The 20886-nt window shown below is 36.0% G+C and overlaps 1 protein-coding gene, 1 long non-coding RNA gene and 1 pseudogene across 4 annotated transcripts in view; 2 read left to right on the forward strand and 1 right to left on the reverse strand.

Annotated features, from left to right (window-relative positions):
* The window catches only part of LOC107662464 (F-box only protein 31-like), a 13294-nt gene extending 8188 nt beyond the window's left edge, over window positions 1-5106 (forward strand). For 2 of the 3 annotated variants that reach the window (XM_016452503.1, XM_016452504.1), the window contains 6 exons: window positions 711-878; window positions 957-1031; window positions 1124-1233; window positions 1352-1505; window positions 1899-2248; window positions 3194-3509. In XM_016452503.1, coding sequence (XP_016307989.1) covers window positions 711-878; window positions 957-1031; window positions 1124-1233; window positions 1352-1505; window positions 1899-2248; window positions 3194-3416 — 1080 coding nt within the window. In that variant the 3' untranslated portion in view covers window positions 3417-3509. Of the gene's footprint in view, window positions 1-710; window positions 879-956; window positions 1032-1123; window positions 1234-1351; window positions 1506-1898; window positions 2249-3193; window positions 3510-4257 lie in introns of those variants that run through there. The other variant, XM_016452505.1, reaches the window with a different exon arrangement.
* Window positions 5107-5329: 223 nt separating this feature from the next.
* On the forward strand, window positions 5330-6076 carry LOC107662482 (uncharacterized). Its single transcript, XR_001631218.1, has 2 exons — window positions 5330-5363; window positions 5438-6076. It is a non-coding gene; the product is annotated as an uncharacterized LOC107662482 (long non-coding RNA).
* A 1525-nt stretch (window positions 6077-7601) lies between these two features.
* On the reverse strand, window positions 7602-19552 carry LOC107662466 (fatty acyl-CoA hydrolase precursor, medium chain-like; annotated as a pseudogene).
* Between the last annotated feature and the right edge of the window lie 1334 nt (window positions 19553-20886).

Here is a 20886-nt window from a genome sequence, read left to right on the forward strand (position 1 = left end):
GCGGGGGGGGGGGGGGGGGTTGTAGATAACATAAGATTAATAAAATAAAAAGTCATCTAAGTGAACTTGAAGAGCGTGCACTTTCATTGCTGTGTTTTTAAAACAGTACGGTTTTAAAAAGTGAGTTTTGTAATGTCAAATTACAAGATTTACTTTAAAGTACATTTTAAAACATGTTTTAATAATCTTTTGTCATTCTTTAAAAAGTTGATGTTTTGACACCTGATAATTTACTGATAATTTAACTTGATAATTTACTGCAACAGTAGTATGTTATTCGATATCACATTCAATACATTTTAATTGTTTAAAATTTCAGTTTAATCATGACAAATGTGTAATTGGTTGGTCAGTAATACTCTAAAATGTATTACTCAGCTTATTAGCTTATTATTGAAATTACATTTCATTTTTATTCAAGCTAATACATTGTATGCAAAGTATGCTAAAGTATAGTTGTTTTTACAAGAGACTGTTGCACACATGATGCTAATGTTAGCATCTAGCTAAATGTATTATCCTACAGTTTATACTTACATTTTTTTGGGAATTATATGCAAACTGGTATTCACCCAATGGCTTGTCAAATATAAAACTATATATATATAAACTCAGAATCAAATACAATTTTGATACAGTGTATATAAGACACACATTAAATTACAAGTGTTCCATATTTCAACTCTTCCTTGCTTTGGTGATTGATTTAGGTTGACGGGCTGTTCATCATAGGCTGGATGTATTTACCGCCCCATGATCCCCGCGTGGAGGACCCCATGCGTAGACGGCCACTCTTCCGCATACATATGTGGGAGAAAAACAAAGCCACCATAGAATGTATGTACGGACACAAGGGCCCTCATAAAGGAGACATTCAGGTAAATGTACCATATTTTTACCATAAAGGCCCAATTTTGCCATTATATTCCATAAGATATTGACCTTTTTCTTTCCAGACTGTGAAGAAAGATGAATTTTCCACCAAATGCAACCAGACGGATCACCATCGAATGCCTGGAGGAAGGCAAGAGGTAGAAAACTGGTATTGCACGGACAGATTTTGAGGTATACCATAGCTCTTCTGCATGGATGGATGTACATTGAGCCCCATGTGCTTGTGCAGGAGTTCAGAACGTGGCTGGAGGAGGAATGGGGAAGAACATTGGAGGACATTTTCCACGAGCACATGCAGGAGTTGATCCTCATGAAGTTCATTTACACCAGCCAATACGAGTAAGTCTTCGTGACTTCATCGCCTGTTCTCACCCAGAATGTACTAACAGTTTTATTTCCTCAGTTCAGTTTTTCGGTCGGATGGCAGATGTTTTAAATGTGTGTTTCCTGGTTTCAGTAATTGCCTGACGTACCGGCGGATTTATCTGCCCCCGTGCCTCCCTTCAGACCTCCTGCAGCCGGGCCTCTTCAAAGGGACGTACGGCAGTCACGGCCTGGAGATCATCATGCTGAGCTTCCACGACTCCAAGGCCAAAGCCACCAAACTTACCGTGAGTCTGATATCCAAAAATATAGACTGGTAGGGAACATATGAAACCGATCAAACCTTTACTATTCGAGGCACAGTTAAACACAAATAAACAATTTATAAATTAATTAATTAATAATAATTATAACAAAATGCCAGCAATGTATTTGCAGTGGAAACTTGGTACTTGGTACATGTTTTTTTTTTTTCATTTTTCATTGATACATTTCCGTATTGTCTCTTGACAGAATAATACGAGTAGAATAAAACGTCCTAAATTAAAAAAGAACACATTTTCAAAAAAAGTATCCAAATCTAAAAATGTTAATTTATTTGAAGATAAAGGTTCACAACACTTATATTATGTGTGATTTAGCATATTCATCAGCTCACGTGTTTTTTTTTTGTTTGTTAGGGTGACCCCAATGTCCCAGCAGGTCAGCTGACATTAGAAATCGACCTGAACTGCCCGGTGCATCTGCCGGACCTGGAGCACCAGCGGAGCATGGAAGAGCTCTCTCGCCTGGTGCTGGAGGTGCATGAGGAGGCCCAGAGGGGTTTACAGGCCCGGGACGCCCCATCAGAAGTTGCAGAGGTGGCCCCCCCTCAGGGGGCGGAGGGTTTGCATTCGGCTCCCCCTGCTGGAGCGGAGGGTGTGGAGCCAGGAGCTGCTGCCTGCAGCGCCGCACCTGAACCACAACCGTTTGTGCTGCCTCTGGGAGTCATGGCCCGTAATGAAGTGTATCCTCGCACCTGCAAGATGTGGTGAGTCTACTACTGTACTGTACATCTTATTACTGTACTGTACACATTATATAATGCTTATAAAATCAGCCATACGTCAGTATATGAATCCAAGTTCATTTCAACTTTTATTTTAACAGTATTTATATTTTTATTACCTTTGTTCATTTTATTATATTGTTAATACCTTAATAATAATTAATAATATTTTATAAAATAGGCTTAAGTGAATTAATTTAAATCAATTACCAAATTTAATTTGTTAAAATAAATACTTTTTTTTTGTCTCTATAATATCTTAAATATCATATATGACAATTATGTATTTATATATTTTTATACAGAAATAATCACTTAAATGAATGATATACTTAAAATAAATGTCATAATTTTAAATGAATGAATAATTATTATATTGTACTATATAAAAATGATATAAAGTAGACAAGAAAATGTTTTAAAATGTAACAAATGTAATATTAAATGCATATTAAAAAATAATTCATTATATTACGTCGTATTATGTATACAATTATATAAAATAGACATTTTTTAAATTAACGCTTTAAAATATTAAATGTATATGAATTATATTTAACTTATAATAGAATTAAATGTATAATATATTAAAATTAGGGATGCACGAATACCACTTTTTCCAGTACTCGCCCGATACCGATACTTTTATTTTTGGTACTTGCCGATACCGAGTACCGATACCAATATTTTTATTGCATTTGTAAATTTTTTAAATATTGGGTACAGAAACCAAAAGAGTATGTATAATGTTAGTTGGTTAACTTCATTTATCAAATAGATACAGTCAAACCAAAATGTATTCAGACACCTTCACACTTAAAAATTATTTAAAATGTAATAACATATTATATACATTTTTATTATTTAAATAGATTAAAAAAATGCATTTCTTTAATTATAATATGTTTTTTCCTTTATGCTTTTCAGTTTTTATGGAACAGGCCTGATCGCTGGCCACGGCTTTACGAGTCCAGAGCGCACACCGGGTCTGTTCATCCTGTTCGATGACGACCGCTTTGGCTTCATTTGGCTGGAGCTCAAGTCCTTCAGTCTGTACAGTCGGCTGACCGACCAGCTGTCCCACGCTCAGGCCCCCACCCTGGAGCGCTTCGAGGCTATGCTCCGCAACATGCAGTCATGGACATCCTGAGAGCAAACCTCACACTAGCTTTCTCATCAGGCACATCCTCTGGTATTACGCTCTGCACCGTCAGGGACCTCCCTGCTGACACACACACACACACACACCAGTGTGAGCTCATGTCTGACACACACACACACACACACGACAAGCTCGCGCATCTGCGCCGCCGCGCGCTCAATCCACTCATGCGCGCTCAGTTTGTTTACCAGCTCGCGCACATCAGCTATACAGTCAATACTGAATGTTTAACATTATATTCATTGCATACATATACTTCGTATACATCCTTAATCTCTAATAACTCCATTCTGCTGTCTGTTGTCGGTGTTTCTTTGTCTGAATATGGCACTTATCACATGCCGTGTGCTATCGGCGTTTGGTATCGGGGAATTTTAACGAGTACGAGTACGAGTACAAGAGCTCAGTATCGGCCCGATACCGATACCAGTATCGGTATCAGTGCATCCCTAATTAAAATAAATGTAAAAAAAATTAAATAAGTTTCTTGTAACTGCCTTAAATGATCTCATATATATATATAAAACTTATATAAAGTAGACATGAAAATGAATTCATTTTATATTCATTTCTATATATTATATAAAAACATGATAAATTCATTGTTAACTTAAATTTTAATTTATATTTTTTATTTAAATATATGTGTGTGTGTATACGTATTGTTTATTATTCTAACTTTTAATTTTTTGTATTAAAACTAATATAAAGTACATATAAGAAATTCAAAATTAACTTAAATTTAAATTTTAAAGTGTGTGTGTGTGTATATATATATTTTTTTGTGTTTGCTTTAATTATAATATGTTTTTTCCTTTATGCTTTTCAGTTTTTATGGAACAGGCCTGATCGCTGGCCACGGCTTTACGAGTCCAGAGCGCACACCGGGTCTGTTCATCCTGTTCGATGACGACCGCTTTGGCTTCATTTGGCTGGAGCTCAAGTCCTTCAGTCTGTACAGTCGGCTGACCGACCAGCTGTCCCACGCTCAGGCCCCCAGCATGGAGCGCTTCGAGGCCATGCTCCGCAACATGCAGTCATGGACATCCTGATAGCAAACCTCACACTAGCGTTCTCATCAGGCACATACTCTAGTATTACGCTCTGCACCGTCAGGGACCTCCCTGCTGACACACACACACACACACACACACAGCACTCCTGCTCGCATCCGCACAGGTGTATTTAAGCCACATGCCCATACATTTGTATTATATTAGGCCTTTCTTATCAGCTTTTTAATTAATTTATTTTTGTAACCTGGAAATGGCGACGAAGATGACGACAATGTGAAAATTTGCCCATAAACTCAGCTGAGCGTGCCTCTGATACCTTACCGAGATACTTCAAACTCTCAAATCCTGTGGTTTTGTGCTTTAGAAATTTGTCCTTGATGTGGCAACATCTGTAGTTGCTTTTAATTGATTTTATTCAGTTATTTCTTTTTTTATCTTTATTTGTAAAAAGTCCACACCATATTTGAAAATGCTTCCATTTTTTTCTGCCAACACTCACTGAAAACGAATGACTTCCAGCTGCTTTGTTGCTGCAAATGTCAATTTTATCACCCCATAATGCGTCCATTAATAAGTACCATAACACTAAAAAAGCCAAATTTTCTTATTTAAAGGAATAGTTCACCCAAACATCAAAATTTGCTGAAAATGTCCTCATCCTCAGGCCATTCAAGATGTAGATGAGTTTGTTTCTTCATCAGATTCGGAGAAATGTAGCATTGCATCACTTGCTCACCAATGGATCCTCTGCAGTGAATGGGTGCCGTCAGAATGAAGAGTCCAAACTGGTTTAAATTTGAATCATCTTGATAGATTTGTTTATAACAAACATGCAGCTTTTCACTTCATAATATATTCATAATATCCAAATCTGTTCTGATGAAGAAACGAACTCATCTCTAACTTAGATGGCCTGAGGGTGAGTGAGCTAATTTTCATGGTTAGGTGAACTATTCCTTTAATTTATATCTACCATACTGTTAAAATTGCAAGTGAATAGTTAATTGGTTAGCCACCAAATTTACGGCCACGACGACAGTCTCATTTCCACATGATAGGGATTCTGTTCATCTCGCTGTGCAGCTCTCTTCCAAGTGCTCTTCCCTACGCAGTGTAGACGTTTATCGGAGGCAGATTTCCTCCGGCTATACTTTTGTATTTGACTGCAGTATTACTAACATTTGAAAATGGAAAAAAAAAAAAATCAGTATAATGTAAAGTGAATATATACGTATGTAAATGCATTGAAAATATTTAAACATTTATCAGTATATTTCAGCTTTGTTTTAGGGATGATTGTATATATGATCGATTAACTAATTTAAGTATATCGCCTGTGTTTACAACCTCTGAGTTGAGTGGCAATTGTTTTAAGTGTAATATTCTCATAGAATTGGCCGCTTACGTGGACTGATATCCTACAACTACTGATTTTATTCCAAATAAGATGTAATTTCAGCGGTTTACATTGACTCCTATTTGAATCATATTTTAAAGCATTTGTGGAAATGTATGCCAAAACTGACAATTAACTCTGTTCTTTAATTTTTTATTTCAGTTCCCAATGAATCACATCAAGTTCTGTCCCTGTTTTTCTTGTTCAGTGTTCTAATTCAATTCATGTTGACTCAAGTCTGTAATTTGCCTCCATCTTAAAGGAATAGTTCACCCAAAAATGAAAATATACTCACCCTCTGGTTATCTTAAGATGTAGATGAGTTTCTTCATGGGAAGAGATTTGTAGAAATGTAGCATTTCATCACTTGCTCACCAGTGGATGCTCTGCAGTGAATGGGTGCCGTCAGAATGAGAGTCCAAACAGCTGATAAAAACATCACAATAATCCACACCACTTTAGTCCAACACTTAACATCTTGTGAAGCCAAAAGCTGCATGTTTGTAAGAAACAAATCCATCAAGACATTTTTTTTTTATCCACTCATTCAGATGAGACAACTTTTTCCACTGGAGAAAGCAATATTATGGATTATGGACTCGTATTTTAGCTGGAAGCAATGGTTTAAAAAAAAAAAAACATTAATGATGGATTTGTTTCTTATAGATGTTAACTGTTAGACTGGAGTCATGTGGATTATTGTGATGTTTTTATCAGCTGTTTGGACTCTCATTCTGACGGCACCCATTCACTGCAGAGGATCCACTGGTGAGCAAGTGATGTAATGCTACATTTCTCCAAATCTGTTCTGATGAAGAAACTCATCTACATCTTGATCAGGGTCCCGATTCATTGATTCACAGATGCTTCAAGTCTGAGTTTCTCTCCATCATTTATCTACAATGAAAATTTAGCAAAGCACTGTGCCTAAAACTGTAATTTATACATTTGTGTTGTTTTTTAATTTCCTTATTTTGTAATTATATTTAAAGTAAAACACAAGTTGTCAAAGTTTTTTTTATGTGTACATTTGATGTTAATCTGCTATTTGAAAAAAAAAGTATTTTTAAGTATTTATTTGTCAATTCCTCAATCATAATATTGTCAATAGTTGAATTATTGTCGTCCATGTAAGTTTGCCTGTTAGAAAATCTCAAAGCGCAAATTCATGACTAGTATGCACCCCGTTGCATTCAAATTCAGGGAGGTTTGCAGCTTTAGCCTTCGTTTGTTCTCAATAAAATGGAGGAATATAATTCATTATATTTAATGAATAATCCAGCAAACCCCATCACTGAAAACCAAACTATGTGTTAGAGTTCTGTGGACAACCCCTGAAGCAGAACAGGCCTCTGGTTACCATGACAAGCAATGACAAATCATCTGATGACTGGTTTTATTGCTCAAAGGAATGGAACTCACTCCATTTCCACATAGGAAAGACACATAATGCCCATAAAACAGGACTCTTCCCCATTCTCTTATAGAAAACCTTCTATGAATGACATGCATATCTCCAGGACATTGTGTGTGTGTATTATTACTGTTCTTGTATAGTGTCTTTTGTATTGTTGTAGTGTATATTGTATTGTGCATGCTCATGATAGAAACACTAGGTAATGTAGCCTCACCTATACCATGTTTGGTATCTCTGAATTCGTACTTTGATGATCTAAATGAGAGTGCATATTATATGTTGATACCTATGCAACATATCCGTGTTATAAGAATCTTTAATAGTTTTGCACCAACACCCAATCCAGTTACATATGCAAAACACCATGCTAGAAGACAAAAGAGTCGTAAACTTTCCCTCCGAAAGTTTAAGGCACCATTGGCTCAATGACCCCCTGCAGGTTCGCTGGGTGAACAGATTAGTTGATGGTAATATTAATTCTGCTATAATTATACTGGCAGCTGATATAAATTATTGTAATTAATTATCATTTTAATTATTTATATACATTTCCCCTTGAGCTCATTTGCTATGAAGCATTAGTTGCTTGGACATTTATTTGTCATATGATCAAATAATAAATTTTCTATCAAATTCGAACTTTAACACCAAAATAAACTCAATACTCATGATTTTCTCAGGTTAATTAATTAAATTCTTACATTGAATCACAGTTAATTTTTTGTGTCATCCATATATTCAAGTGCTTTGTGTTAATATCTGATCTGATTGCAGTTCTGAGCGCTCTCTTTTCTCTCGGCTTTGACGTATGAGATCTGGGAGTGTCTTGGTCATGAATGCATAGTGTTTCCCCTGCAGGTTCTTCCCAGCTTTCTGTTCCAGTCCAATGCCGAGATACTCAGCCTCATCCTCGTATTCAGGCCAGTGTGTCAGGCCCAGACCATTTGGAGACCTGCCGATCCAAAAATAGCTGTATTAGAGTGCAGAAACAATATACTTTGTTCTTCTACACACACAAGAGGAGTGATATTTTACCCGGTGTGTGCAAAGTTCCCCCAGTAGGCCATCACAGTCCTGCACAGCTCTTCCTCTTCCTTTGTGAAAGGAGCTAAGAGGATTGAATCATCGGTTATTTAAGACGCTTTCGGAAATGTTTAGTGTCAGTAAGGATGTATTGTAATGATGAGTCTTACCGGTTGCTTTGAGGTGGGCTTTAGCGAAGCAGGTGCCCTGGATAAAGAATGGTTCATCTGCATGGTCGACACCAACAAAGCTGGGCCTGTTCTTCTGGATCATACTGGGAGGATGCTGGAACTCGTACAGGTAAACCGGCGCTCCTGAGGCTACAATCACAACAATGAACCTTGAGTTTACAGACATTTTAAACAAGTGAAAATGATTTAAAGGGATAGTCCAGCCAAGAATGAAAATCCTGTCATCATTTACTCGCACTCAATTGTTCCAAATCTGGGAAAAATACTGTGGAAGTCAATGGCTACCGTCAACTGTTGTCACATGAGAGTGAGTAAATGATGACCATTTTCATTTTTGGGTGAACTATGCCTTTAACTCCAAGAGTATTTCACTGATTTTGAGGAGCTAAAAGATCATGTAAACATAATGCACAATCGGGTTTTATTTTTTTATTTTTTTCATTACTTGGCTGCATTTTGAAATAATTAACATGAAGGCTTAACCAGATTTTAAATTACGGTATATTTAAAATGTAAATAATGTATTGTTATTAAAATGTAATTTACATATAACTGAAATATTTAATTTTAATATATACATTTAATATTACTATATAATATTTTCCATAATTCAGCAATGATATATTTTGAATGTTTTCCATGTTTTTAAATATGTTGTAAAAATGTAATTTATTCTTTTTACGCAAAGCTGAATTTTCAAGCATCATTACTCCAGTCTTCAGTATCACATGATCCTTCAGAAATCATTCAATATGCTGATTACGTTGAATTATTATCGCCATTATTATTATTATTGGTCCTCAATTATTATTCTTATTATCAATGCTGAAAACAGTTTTTGCTGCTTAAAGGGATAGTTCACCCAAAATGAAAATTAGACCATTATTTACTCACCCTCAAGTCATCCTAGGTGTATATGACTTTCTTCTTTCAGATGAATCCAATCGGAGTTATATTAAAAATTGACTTTGATCTTCCAAGCTGTTTAATGGCAGTCAGCGGGTGTTGCATGCATCAGTCCAAAAGAAGTGAAATAAAGCGCATACATCCATAATAAAAAGTGTCTCACATGGCTCTGGGGGGTGAACAAAGGCCTCCTGTATAGCGAATCGATGCGTTTTTGTAAAATATCCATATTCAAACTGTAATAATCACTTTAATGTAGCTTGCGCTCACTGTTGTACACTGGAAGCAGCTCCGGGCGGATGACGTATGAGGTCAGCGTTGCGCATGCGCCGGTGAGTCTCGTGAAAACCAACGTTTGTTTACAGGAGCAAAGGAAGCAAAGTGTCCTTACTTTAGCAAAGGAAAACCAGTCTCCTCTTGGCTTATATCGAAATCCTCCGACATTCTTCTTTGCAAATCCTCGTTTTGTACTTCTAATTCGTGACCGTTGTTTTGTTTTGATCCCCTGCGCTTCTGCGTGCGTCACTTCTGAGCAGTGCATGCGCAAAGCCGACCTCATATGTCATCCGCCTGGAGCTGCTTCCGTTTACAACAGTGAGCGCAAGCTAGATTAAAGTGATTATTACATGAACTAACCCTTTAATATTTTAGTGGAAATCGTGATACATTTACAGGATTTTTGATGAAAGTTGAGAAGAACAGCATTTATTTGAAATAGAAATATTTTTTAGAAATATTTTTACTGTCACTTTTTGTCGATTTAATTCTGAATGAAATTATTATTTATTTATTTTAACTCTTGCTTCCCAGATTCTACAAAATTACGAAGTGGCACAACTGTTTTCAGCGTTGATAATAATAATAATAATAATAATAAATGCTTCTTGAGCACCAAATCATCATATTAAAATGATTTCTGAAGTAATGATGAGTAATGATGCTGAAAGCTTTGATCACAGGAATAAATTACATTTTTAAATATATTACAATAGAAAACAGTTCCTTTCAAATTGTAATAGTATTTCACATTATTACTGTTATTACTGAATTTTGCCTTGGTGAGCATAAGATAATTTTTGTAGTTATTCCAAACGTTTGACCTGTAGTGTATATATACTTTTATGTTAAAATGTAAATTTAATAAACTACTTAATATAATCAGAATTTAAAATTCTTTGTTTCTTAAGTATTATGAAATCCTTTTTCTCCATACATACAGCTGCAATAGTCCAATATGAATAGATGAATAATTCCCTGCTTCTCACCTCTGTGGTATTTTGCCAGTTGGAGGGTAGGGATGTTAAACATAACGTCCCCCATCATCTCTCGATAAATGTCTCGGATTTGAATGGGGTCGCTTGTGTCGCCCAGGTACTCGTTCGCCACCTGATCAACGATCCACCGATCCCTGGGCTAATTACATTCAAAGAAAAGCAAACATAAGCTACAGAAGAAAGAAATCCAGTGTGCTTCTCATTTAAAGGGTAAAATAATAAAGATAATGTAAATGTGCATTGTGTTGAGTTGTGACTTACATCAGGATACGTAAGGGTCAAGTCTTTTATGGCTTGGTCTTTATCCACTCCATCAATCCATCCTTTACCCGCAAAATACTGTGGAGACATAACATCCAACTTTAGCATCAAAATATAAAACCAAATATGTGATTATGCCGTAAATGTGTCTGAGATCTTTATATGCCTGTTGACTTCATATGGTTTCGATTCAGCGTCAGGCAGTTCAAGAATCATTTTAAATATCAAGATTTTATTTGATTAATTTATTGAAATAATTGAAAACTTTTTCTTGGAATTATTCCAACTGACATCTTTTCAATTGAACTTAAGCCTTCAATTTAGTGGAGTAAAAGTTTTCAATAAAAACATATATTTTGAAATCATTTAAAATCATTTCAGCCTTTAAATTACACTTTTTTTTCTCTCTCTCCAAAAGTCAAACATGAAGTAAGCTAAATACAATACACCTGCATACAAAAAATATCACTGTCCACTTTTGTGGATACTAATGCATTTTCTGTCGCTGGCTTTATTCAGACAATAGCTGTTTGGAGTGTGATATTAAATATTATAATAAATTTTACTCACTGAGGGCAGTAAAAAGCCATACTCATCATTGGTAATTCCAGTAATGAGAGGAACTTTACTGAACTCTTGCTTCTTTTGGGAAGGAAATAAGAATCCACAGCAAGACTGAAGTGCATCATCGCAAACTGAAAACACAGTGGAAACAATCCTCACAGTTAACAGCTGCTCATATCAATCACATGAAATAAACTCTTATCCAGGGTGCGAACTACGGGGGAGCTAGGAGCCCATGTCTCTTAATAAGACATGGGCTCCCCTGAAAACGGGATTTGTGAAATTTTGGGGGGTCTCAAAAAATACTGACAATGTGTTATTTTGACGTGCAATTTCAGTTTTGTGTAATGTGATCATCGTGGATTATTATGTGTAAAATTGCAAAAATATCATTCATTCATGCATGACGGCGATTTAAACTTAATTCACTTCAATAAGGATAACTATACATGCTATTCTTGTCATTCTTGTCAACTCTGTGGTCGATTCTGTGTTAAGGTAAAGCATGTTATTCGCAATTATGTGTTGTGGCTGGGTTGTTATAGGTCTGCGTGACTCTCGATGTTTGAGGCCTAATTGAACGGAGGAATTATGGTATTCTTCTGTAGCCTGACGACGAGTAACTTTAACCGTTGTTCATGTGAACTCAAAGACAGCCTGATGCTTTGTTTATAGACTATTTGTGGGTGGCTGTTTGTTGTTTCACCTATCAATTCATGTCGATAAAGTATAATAGGATAAATCATGTATAGTGCTTGCATAAAGCAAGTAGTGCATACACTTGTAGCTGTTATGTATCTTTGCAAGTCATTGTAAGCCCTCTTTTGAGGCATGCGCAAGCGCACTAAAAATGTTGGTATCCAGTTGACGGTAGCCATTGACTTCCATAGTATGGAAAAAAATAAAAATAATAATAATATAGAAGTCAATGGCTACCGTTAACTGTTTGGTTACCAACATTCTTCTAAATATCTTCTTTTGTGGGTTAAAGTTTGGCACAACTTAGTAAATAATGACAGAATGATCCTTTTTTGGGTCCCTTTAAGTACACTTTTAAAACATGCACTTTGTAATAATGTCAAATTAAAAGTTTTACTTTAAAATATATTTTAAATTACTGTTTTAATCATCTTTTAAAGCACAACACTTATTTTGGTGTGTTGACTAACATAAACTAAACCATATGTAAAGTACTTTATTATTTTAACTTTATTATTAAGTATATTTTATATATATTACAAAACTGCAGCTTCATTACAAATTAATTCATTACAATGTAATTACAAATATATTAAAAAAAAAATGACATACAAGTTTCATTAAAATTACATTAAAGTATATTTCAAATGTTTGTTGAAATATTCGGCAGTACACTTTATACATATTTTAAAGACAACAGAAGTAATTATGAAATTAAACAAAGATGTATTTAAGTCCCACTTAAGTGGATCAAAAAGCACTTTTAAGTTCAAATGATTGCATTTAATAAAAAATTAAATTATAATATATTATCATTTAATTGTAATTAACATTCATTTAAATCAGTTCATACTTATTTTGAAGTATATAACATTTTTTTTTTTCATTTAGGAGACGCTTTTATCCAAATGAGGAATACAACAAGTGATTCATCATAAAGAGTCAAATAAACGCTCGTAATATAAAGTATCACACATCGTTTATTATTTCTCTGATAAGTACTTGTGCTAAAATGTACTTCAGGGATCTTGCTGCTTTACATGTATTATGATTTTAAATGTCACACCTGATTGGAACATTCCAGAACTTCCTCCTCAGACCAGCGCATGATGCAGTCGACGATCTTCGATGAGCTGCTGCTGTCGCAGTTGCATAATTTGGCTGCGTTCTGAAATGCCATGAAATCAACATGAGAACTTGTTTAATAATAGCTGCATTTAATACAACTAAAAAGATGAAAATATAAGAAGAATATGAAATGATACCTGAGCCCTCAGTAAAGGATTACCCATCACTAGACCATCCCAAAAGGCCGTCCCGCTCTCTGCAATGGCACGATGAAACAGACCAGAAGCCAATGGGGAAAGAATCTTGAAGACACAATGACACCGAAAGTGACTCGATCACTCAAAACAAATATTTTACAGTAATGAAGGCTGAGTAATGGTTTCTACAGTACTATGCTATAAATAAAGACCCATACCAGCGTGGATACGCTTATTCCTCCGGCAGACTCTCCAAAGATGGTCACGGATCCAGGATCTCCACCGAAGCTGTAGATGTTCTCCTGAACCCACTGAAGAGCAGCAACCTGATCCAGAAGACCATAGTTTCCTGGCGCATGTTCATCTCCCGTGCTACAAAAAGAAAAGGAATCTTTAATCTGAATCTGTAATTAAATACAGAAAAAAGGATTTACTTAAAAAAAAATTGACTGGTGTGCATCTTGAGACAAAACAAGGGCACTGACATATTTTAAGATCAATCCGTGCAAGTTTCTTTCAGTTGAAACAGCTCAGACTTATCTTACAGACATTTTAGTCTGGGACTAGGCTTAAGCCTTGTTTGTGAAACTGGGAGATTAGAAGTTAACTAATTAACTTTGTATTGATGTATTAATGTAGGATAAATATTCTATATATCGATTACAGAATTTAATTAGATTTCAATTACGAATACATAATGAGAAAAAGGTTGTTTCTTTACAAAAAAACTGGTCAAGAACTGAACCAAACACAAATTGAATTATTGATTATTATCAACAGTAATCTTTCCGCTTCATTAAAATGCTATGATCAAGGGTAAACGCAGCTGTGAAATAATTTGTGGCACCTACCTAAAGAATCCCAGCAGACCCAATCTGTACTGAATCAGCACCACAACCACATCATGATACGCCGACAGAACAGAGCCATCGTACACTGAAGCTGAACCAAGAGAAAGTCCTCCACCATGAATCCAAACCATCACCTAGAAAACACAAGGAAACATTCTCCACACAGTTTTTATGAGCACATTCATAGATGTTTGCTGATGAACCTACTGGTAGCTTGGCATCTTCACCAGGTTTGACTGGAGTGTAGATGTTGAGATACAAGCAGTACTCTGAGACCTCGGGAATCTCCACATCCATAGCGAGAAACTCAAGTTCAATGACACTACTTTGCCTGTCCTGGATGCACCTAAAGAAATCACAGTGGCATTAGATCATGCAAATGTCTAACTAAACATGTTTGAATTGAAATGCGGTTGTGTGGCATCTTACATGGGTGGCTGTTTGGTCGCATCTCTCACTCCGTCCCATTTCTCTGCAGGCTGGGGCCGAACCAGTCTCAGGGGGCCCACAGGGGGCTTGGCAAACGGTACACCTAAATAGCTGTTGACGATTGTGTCCTTGCCCTTCACAGTCAGGAAGGCACCTCTCAGAGATCCTAATTTTGTTTGCACTACAGGTCCTGTCAAATAGGCCAATAATATAACATAAAGATCCAATTTAACTTACATTTAGCAACTAAAAAAACAGTATTAAACACTTTTAATTTTACACCAATTCTGAAATTGATAACTTGCCTTCCTTCCACTCTTTTATTATCTGCGGAAGGGTTTCAGTCATGAAAGTGAAGTGTTTTCCCTTCAGGTCTTTCCCAGCTTTCTGTTCCAGCCCAATGCTGAGATACTCAGCCTCAGCTCCAAATTCAGGCCACTCTGTGAGGCCCGGACCATTCGGAGACCTGCCGCCAGGAAAGATGTTTTTAAAAATCTAGTTTGAAATGCATGTGCCAAATTCTTAGAAATGTACTCTTTGTATTCATGTTGGGTTCATATGGTTTGGAAAATTTTTGATACCATTTTCAAGAAAAAATTCAGTTGAATGACTAAATGAAAATAAAAATGATAAAAATGTAAATTATTAATTTATAAATGTCAGGACATATTTGGAGATTCGCACCACATGACATTTTTACATTTTTCCCTTCAATTGGGAACTCCACACTGCGTCCCCTAGGAGACACTTTGGGGATGCCATCAGCATGACCGGTGTCTGAAGTACTGTATGTGTGAAAACACTTCCAAATTCATTGGACCACGCAGCCTGTGACATCATTAGCTGGGTGCCCAGAGGTATAAGAGTGCGCCTGTAATGCACGTCATCAGCTTTTTTGTCTTCAGGAGCCGTTTGTTTGTTCAGCGTGTGTGAAGCACTATGGAAGCAAGAAGTCAAGTGAGCGTTTTAGGAAATGTGTGCCTCCGTGTCTGAGATTTCTGACACCTGAGGATACACATGACCTTTGCGTTACGTGTCTCGGTGAGGAGCATGCGTGTTCAGGGTTTGAGAGCACTAAATGCAGTCGTTGTGCTAAATTCTCGATGAGGAAGCTCCGCTCCACAAATGTTGGAGGTTATGGCACATGCTGCAAAGAGGCATAATCATCCATGCTGAGCTTGAGAGATTGTGGGCGAAACCCTATTCAGTTCAGCTGCATCTTTTCCAACATGCAGATTAAGCTATTATCTCTCCCAGGGCGAGTCATCTTTGTTGAAGGCTCCTGTCCTGCCATCCAGTCCGCTTCAGATCACCTTATGTCTGAATTTATTTGGATTTAGCTCTCCATGCCACTAAGCAAACTGCATTGGGAAGAAAAAGAAAAACTTTCTTCTTGATACTCTGATTTCACCTTCTGGGCTTTTCGGCACATCTGTTGAGGCAGTGGTCGAGAAGTTTAGGGAGGCGACAACGTAATCAGCGGCTTTCAGGAGATACATTTCCCACTGAACCAGATCTTCTCCTGAAGCCTCTGACAATCCTCACAATCCGAGGATCGGAGACAGGACCAGAACATTAGTGTTGCCACTCGTGCTCCTCCCCCTTCCCGGAGTCGAGCACAGAGGAAGCGTGATGCTAAGAAGAGGAGGGGAGACTTCAGAGAGGTGATTGACAGGAAGCGCTAAACCCAAGTTATTTTAACTCCAGGCGTTGTTAGCGTGCCCCTTTTAAATCGGTGCACGTTTACTGCTATTTTTTGGTGCTCTCTCACCAGGTGGTCATGCACGCACCGAGGCATGGCATAGTGGGTATTCCATTTCTCATAGTGTCCACTAGAAGACACAGTGTCTCGTTCCCTCTTGGGGAACCATGGTTACATGTGTAACCCGAGACGTTATTTGGTTTGGAAAACTTTTATACCATTTTCAAAGAAGTTTTCGATTAAATGATTCAAATATGTCATATGGTGTAACTATCAAGTAAAAAGTAATTTTTCTTACACCAAAATACATGAGTGATCTTGTTTTAAAGTTTTAAATATATAAATATATTTAAATATAATTTAATGTTTTTAAATAAAATTAGATTTAATATTATGCGAAAATTATATAAATTATTCATTGATAAATGTCAGTGTTTTTGGAGAGTCGCATCATACAACATTTTACAACCTGAATTAACTTGGTTTGGAAAACTTTTACAACATTTTCAAGAAAATTTTCAACTAAATGGCACTAAAAATGTCATGTGGTGTAACCATCAGAATCAGAATCAGAATCAGAATCAGAAAGAGCCTTATTGCCAAGTGTGTTTACACACACAAGAATGTGTGTGTCAGGAATGTCTTGGTGTCAGGAGCTTCCAGTACAAACATAGTGCAGACATACATATAATTTAAGGTAATAAAAACACTAATAATAAAGAGAATAGTCAATTTATTTTAGTTATAAATAACAATATAGTAATAAAATCAGATAAACCTGAATGCATGTGAGTGATCTTAAGTTTGAAATATATTTTAAATAAAATGTTATTAAATATTATGAAAAAGGTATTAATTCATTAATGTCATGACTTTTTCAGAGAGTCGCGCCAAATGACATTTTACGCCATGAATTAATCTGCATTGCCAAATGATCTGATATTTTACGGGACTTATTGATTTTGACACACAGTCATGAGGGTCTGCAGAAGGTCTCTCTATGATATCACTTCCTGTTTTATGTTATTTTCCCCCTACATGTTGGTCACACCACATGATTTGATTAAGCAGACAAAAGTTTTCAAATGGTTATTATGTTTTAACGAAGCTGATTCGCAGCTTATTCCATTTTCTAAGAAATAGTCATCAAAGTTCATGCCAAAATACTTAACATTTTCATTTTAAGAATTTCTCAGAGGCTTTTTTCTTCTTCATGTTATCGGGGCAGTTGTATCACCTTAACATTTTTTACTTTATCACCCAAAAATATCGACTTTATGGTAAGTATCACTTACCCAGTGCGAGCAAAGTTTCCCCAGTAAGCCATGACAGTTCTACAAAGTTCATTCTCTTCTTCTGAGAGTTCCTCTGAATTAAAGCAGGAAGAAAGACGTCAAACAGAAAACCTAAGAGAGACACTGTATTGATTGCCACTATCTATAAAATCCAGCTGTGATTAAATATATCAATGAAAGTTTGAGATCTTAAGATGCGGTCACAAGATGCGAATTCGCATGACTCGAACCCGTTGAACCCGCTGCGAAATCTGCGTGGGGAAATCTTTCATCCTCTTTCTACATCTTACTGTCGTTTGTAGTCAAAATGGAGTCATTTCAATAGAAATCTGCTCGATTGGAAACTTTTTATAAGGGTGAAATATTTCCCCATACAGATTTCACAACAGGTTCAAATTGGTCATGCGAGTTCGCTGAGGTGATCAACAGAAAGCTGTTTGATTTGAAAGTGAATTGTATGTGAGCTGTGCTTCATACATCACTACACTACTGATAATAGACAATAGACTTTTTTGTCTGCAAAATTTCGCTGAAAAACGCACCTTTAGGTTGTGTATTTTGTTGTTTTGTTTCCTAATATTATTTGGGTTGTACCTTTCAGCTTTATATGTCCATCTGCAAAGCAAGAACCAAAAACAAATGCAATTTCATCTGTATGGTCACTTCCAACAAAACTGGGTCTTTTCTTTTGAAGTATACTGGGAGGATGCTGGAATTCATACACGTATACTGGCGCACCAGCATCTATTAAGATAATTATTTTTGAGTATCACTGAAACAGCCTTCTGCAAAATAAACAGTCATACTTCTACAGCCCATTGAACAAATTCTCACCTCTGTGGTAATTCGCCAGTTTACGAGCTGGGATGTTGAACATAAAGTCCCCCATTATCTCTTGAAAACCATCTCGGATTTTGGTCCTGTCAGGAGATGTGCCCAGATACTCATTCAAAACAAGCTCAGCAACTAACTGATCTTGAAGCTAAAGGGGAGAAAAACTGAACAGAAATATCATACCTTTAATATATTTTTATGCAAATAAAAACGTCAAATTGAAAATAAAAGTATTCTGTCTTACAGTAGGATTAAACATGGTCAAAAAAGGCGAGATCTGCTCCATGTCCATCCCATCTGTCCATCCTGGAGGTGAAAAGAACTATGGAAAAGTATTTGCTACATATGAATGTGCTGTAAAATTTTGACTGAAGTTCTCATTTTTGGAAAAACAAATATTATATCTTTACAGATTTTAAAAGTGAAAAAGTGTTTACGTTAGGCATCACATATCCCCACTCATCATCAGTGATTCCGGTGATCAGAGGCACTTTGTTAAACTCGTGGGATTGAAGAAGCTCTACTACAGGTTTGGGAATGAACTGGCCATCCATCGTCACTCCAAAACGAACCATTGGATGCTCCTGTATTAAAAGGCAACCATTTGCAAACACACCATTTAATACACAGGAGGACTGTTTGCATATATTTGTCACAGATTGAATTGAATGTTCACATAGATTCTATGACACAATCCAGTATGTGGACAGACCATAGCGATCTTCAGTATATCCTCTTCTGTCAGCTGCATCACACAGTCAACAATCTTCTTTGTGCTGGAAATATCACAGCCAGATACATTTCCTACAGCCTAGAGAGAAAAGTGTGATATTAACATTAAATGTATTTAATTTTCATTATAGAATAGAGGTTTCTTGAGAAAAGAGCAGGAGTAATTGACCTGAGCTAATGCCAGAGGGTTGGGATTCAGTATAGGATCCATTGCTGCCGTACCGCTCTCTGCAATGGCATGAAGGAAGAGGTTTGCCGATAATGGAGAAAGAACCTATGAAAAAAAAAAAAAAAGTTTTTGGGTTAATGACGTCATGCTCGTTTTTTGCCTGAAAAATACTTAAAACTCTTCAACGTGTTTTTACTTTCGGAATTCAAATTAATATCATAATGAGGAAAATGCTTCATTAAATTAATCATTATTTTGAAAATACCTTATTAAGTTATTTAACATAATCTTTTTCTTTTTCTTTTTAAGAAGTCCAAAAATATTGCAAATATTTGAAAATTCAAGTTAAGTCAGGAAATTAAAATAAAACAGGAAATTATATTTATTCATGATATAGATATATAATATTTAATATAAAATACTATTTACTGTAAAAGATATATCACATTTTTGAAAATGATTAATAAAATGTGTGCACTCACATATATTCAGGTGTAAGCAAAATATGATGATATATAAAATATAAAAATATATAAAAAAAGTAAAACATTAACTGAAATAAAGCTAAAATGAAATAAAATATAAATACTAGATGATTAAACTTAAAAAATTTTTTTAATGAAAATTAGAAATGTAGCCCTGGCAAATAACTGAAATTAAATAAGTTTAAGTCAAAGTACTAAAAAAACCAAAAAAACAAACAAACAAATATCGAAATAGAAACTAATTTAAAAACTAATAAAAATGGCAATAGCGCATAACGAACTACTTAAAATATCAAAATAAATGCTAAATCAAAATATGAATAAATACTATAATACACAGCGTGACATTTTTAGTGTCATTAAATTAAAACTTAAAATTAACTTGTCAAAAAAGCCAAGATTACAGATGTAACAGATTGTAGACAAATCAGACACATACTGACAAATAATCCAACAAACCCCTCACCCAACAATCGGACCGGGTGCCGGGATGTCTGTGAACGACCCCGCGGGACACTGGTGGTTACCATGGCAGCCAGGACACCTCAGCCAGATAACACAGCTTTTATGGCTCAATTTTAATGTGGGCAGAGCAACTCTCACCCATTTCCCCATAGGAAAGAAACAATGCCCATCAAATGGGACTCTTCCCCATTCATTCATAAAAAACCTATGAACATGCATATCTCCAGGACATTGTGTGTATGGTTATTACTGTCTTGTATAGTGTCTTTTGTACAGTATACCGTTTTATGCATGCTTTATGATTGAACCCCTAGGTAATGTAACCTTATTGGTATCATGCTTCCTATCAAATTAATCCTCATGTAATGCCCTACACATAGGTGCATACCACCTCCTCATAACATGCATTATATGCTTGTAATATTAATCCGAGTATAAAGGGACATAAAACTGCCTGCCCACTCTGATCATGCAAATGAGCCAG

Source organism: Sinocyclocheilus anshuiensis, unplaced genomic scaffold, assembly GCF_001515605.1.
Source record: "Sinocyclocheilus anshuiensis isolate Anshui unplaced genomic scaffold, SAMN03320099.WGS_v1.1 scaffold807, whole genome shotgun sequence".
NCBI lineage: Eukaryota > Metazoa > Chordata > Actinopteri > Cypriniformes > Cyprinidae > Sinocyclocheilus > Sinocyclocheilus anshuiensis.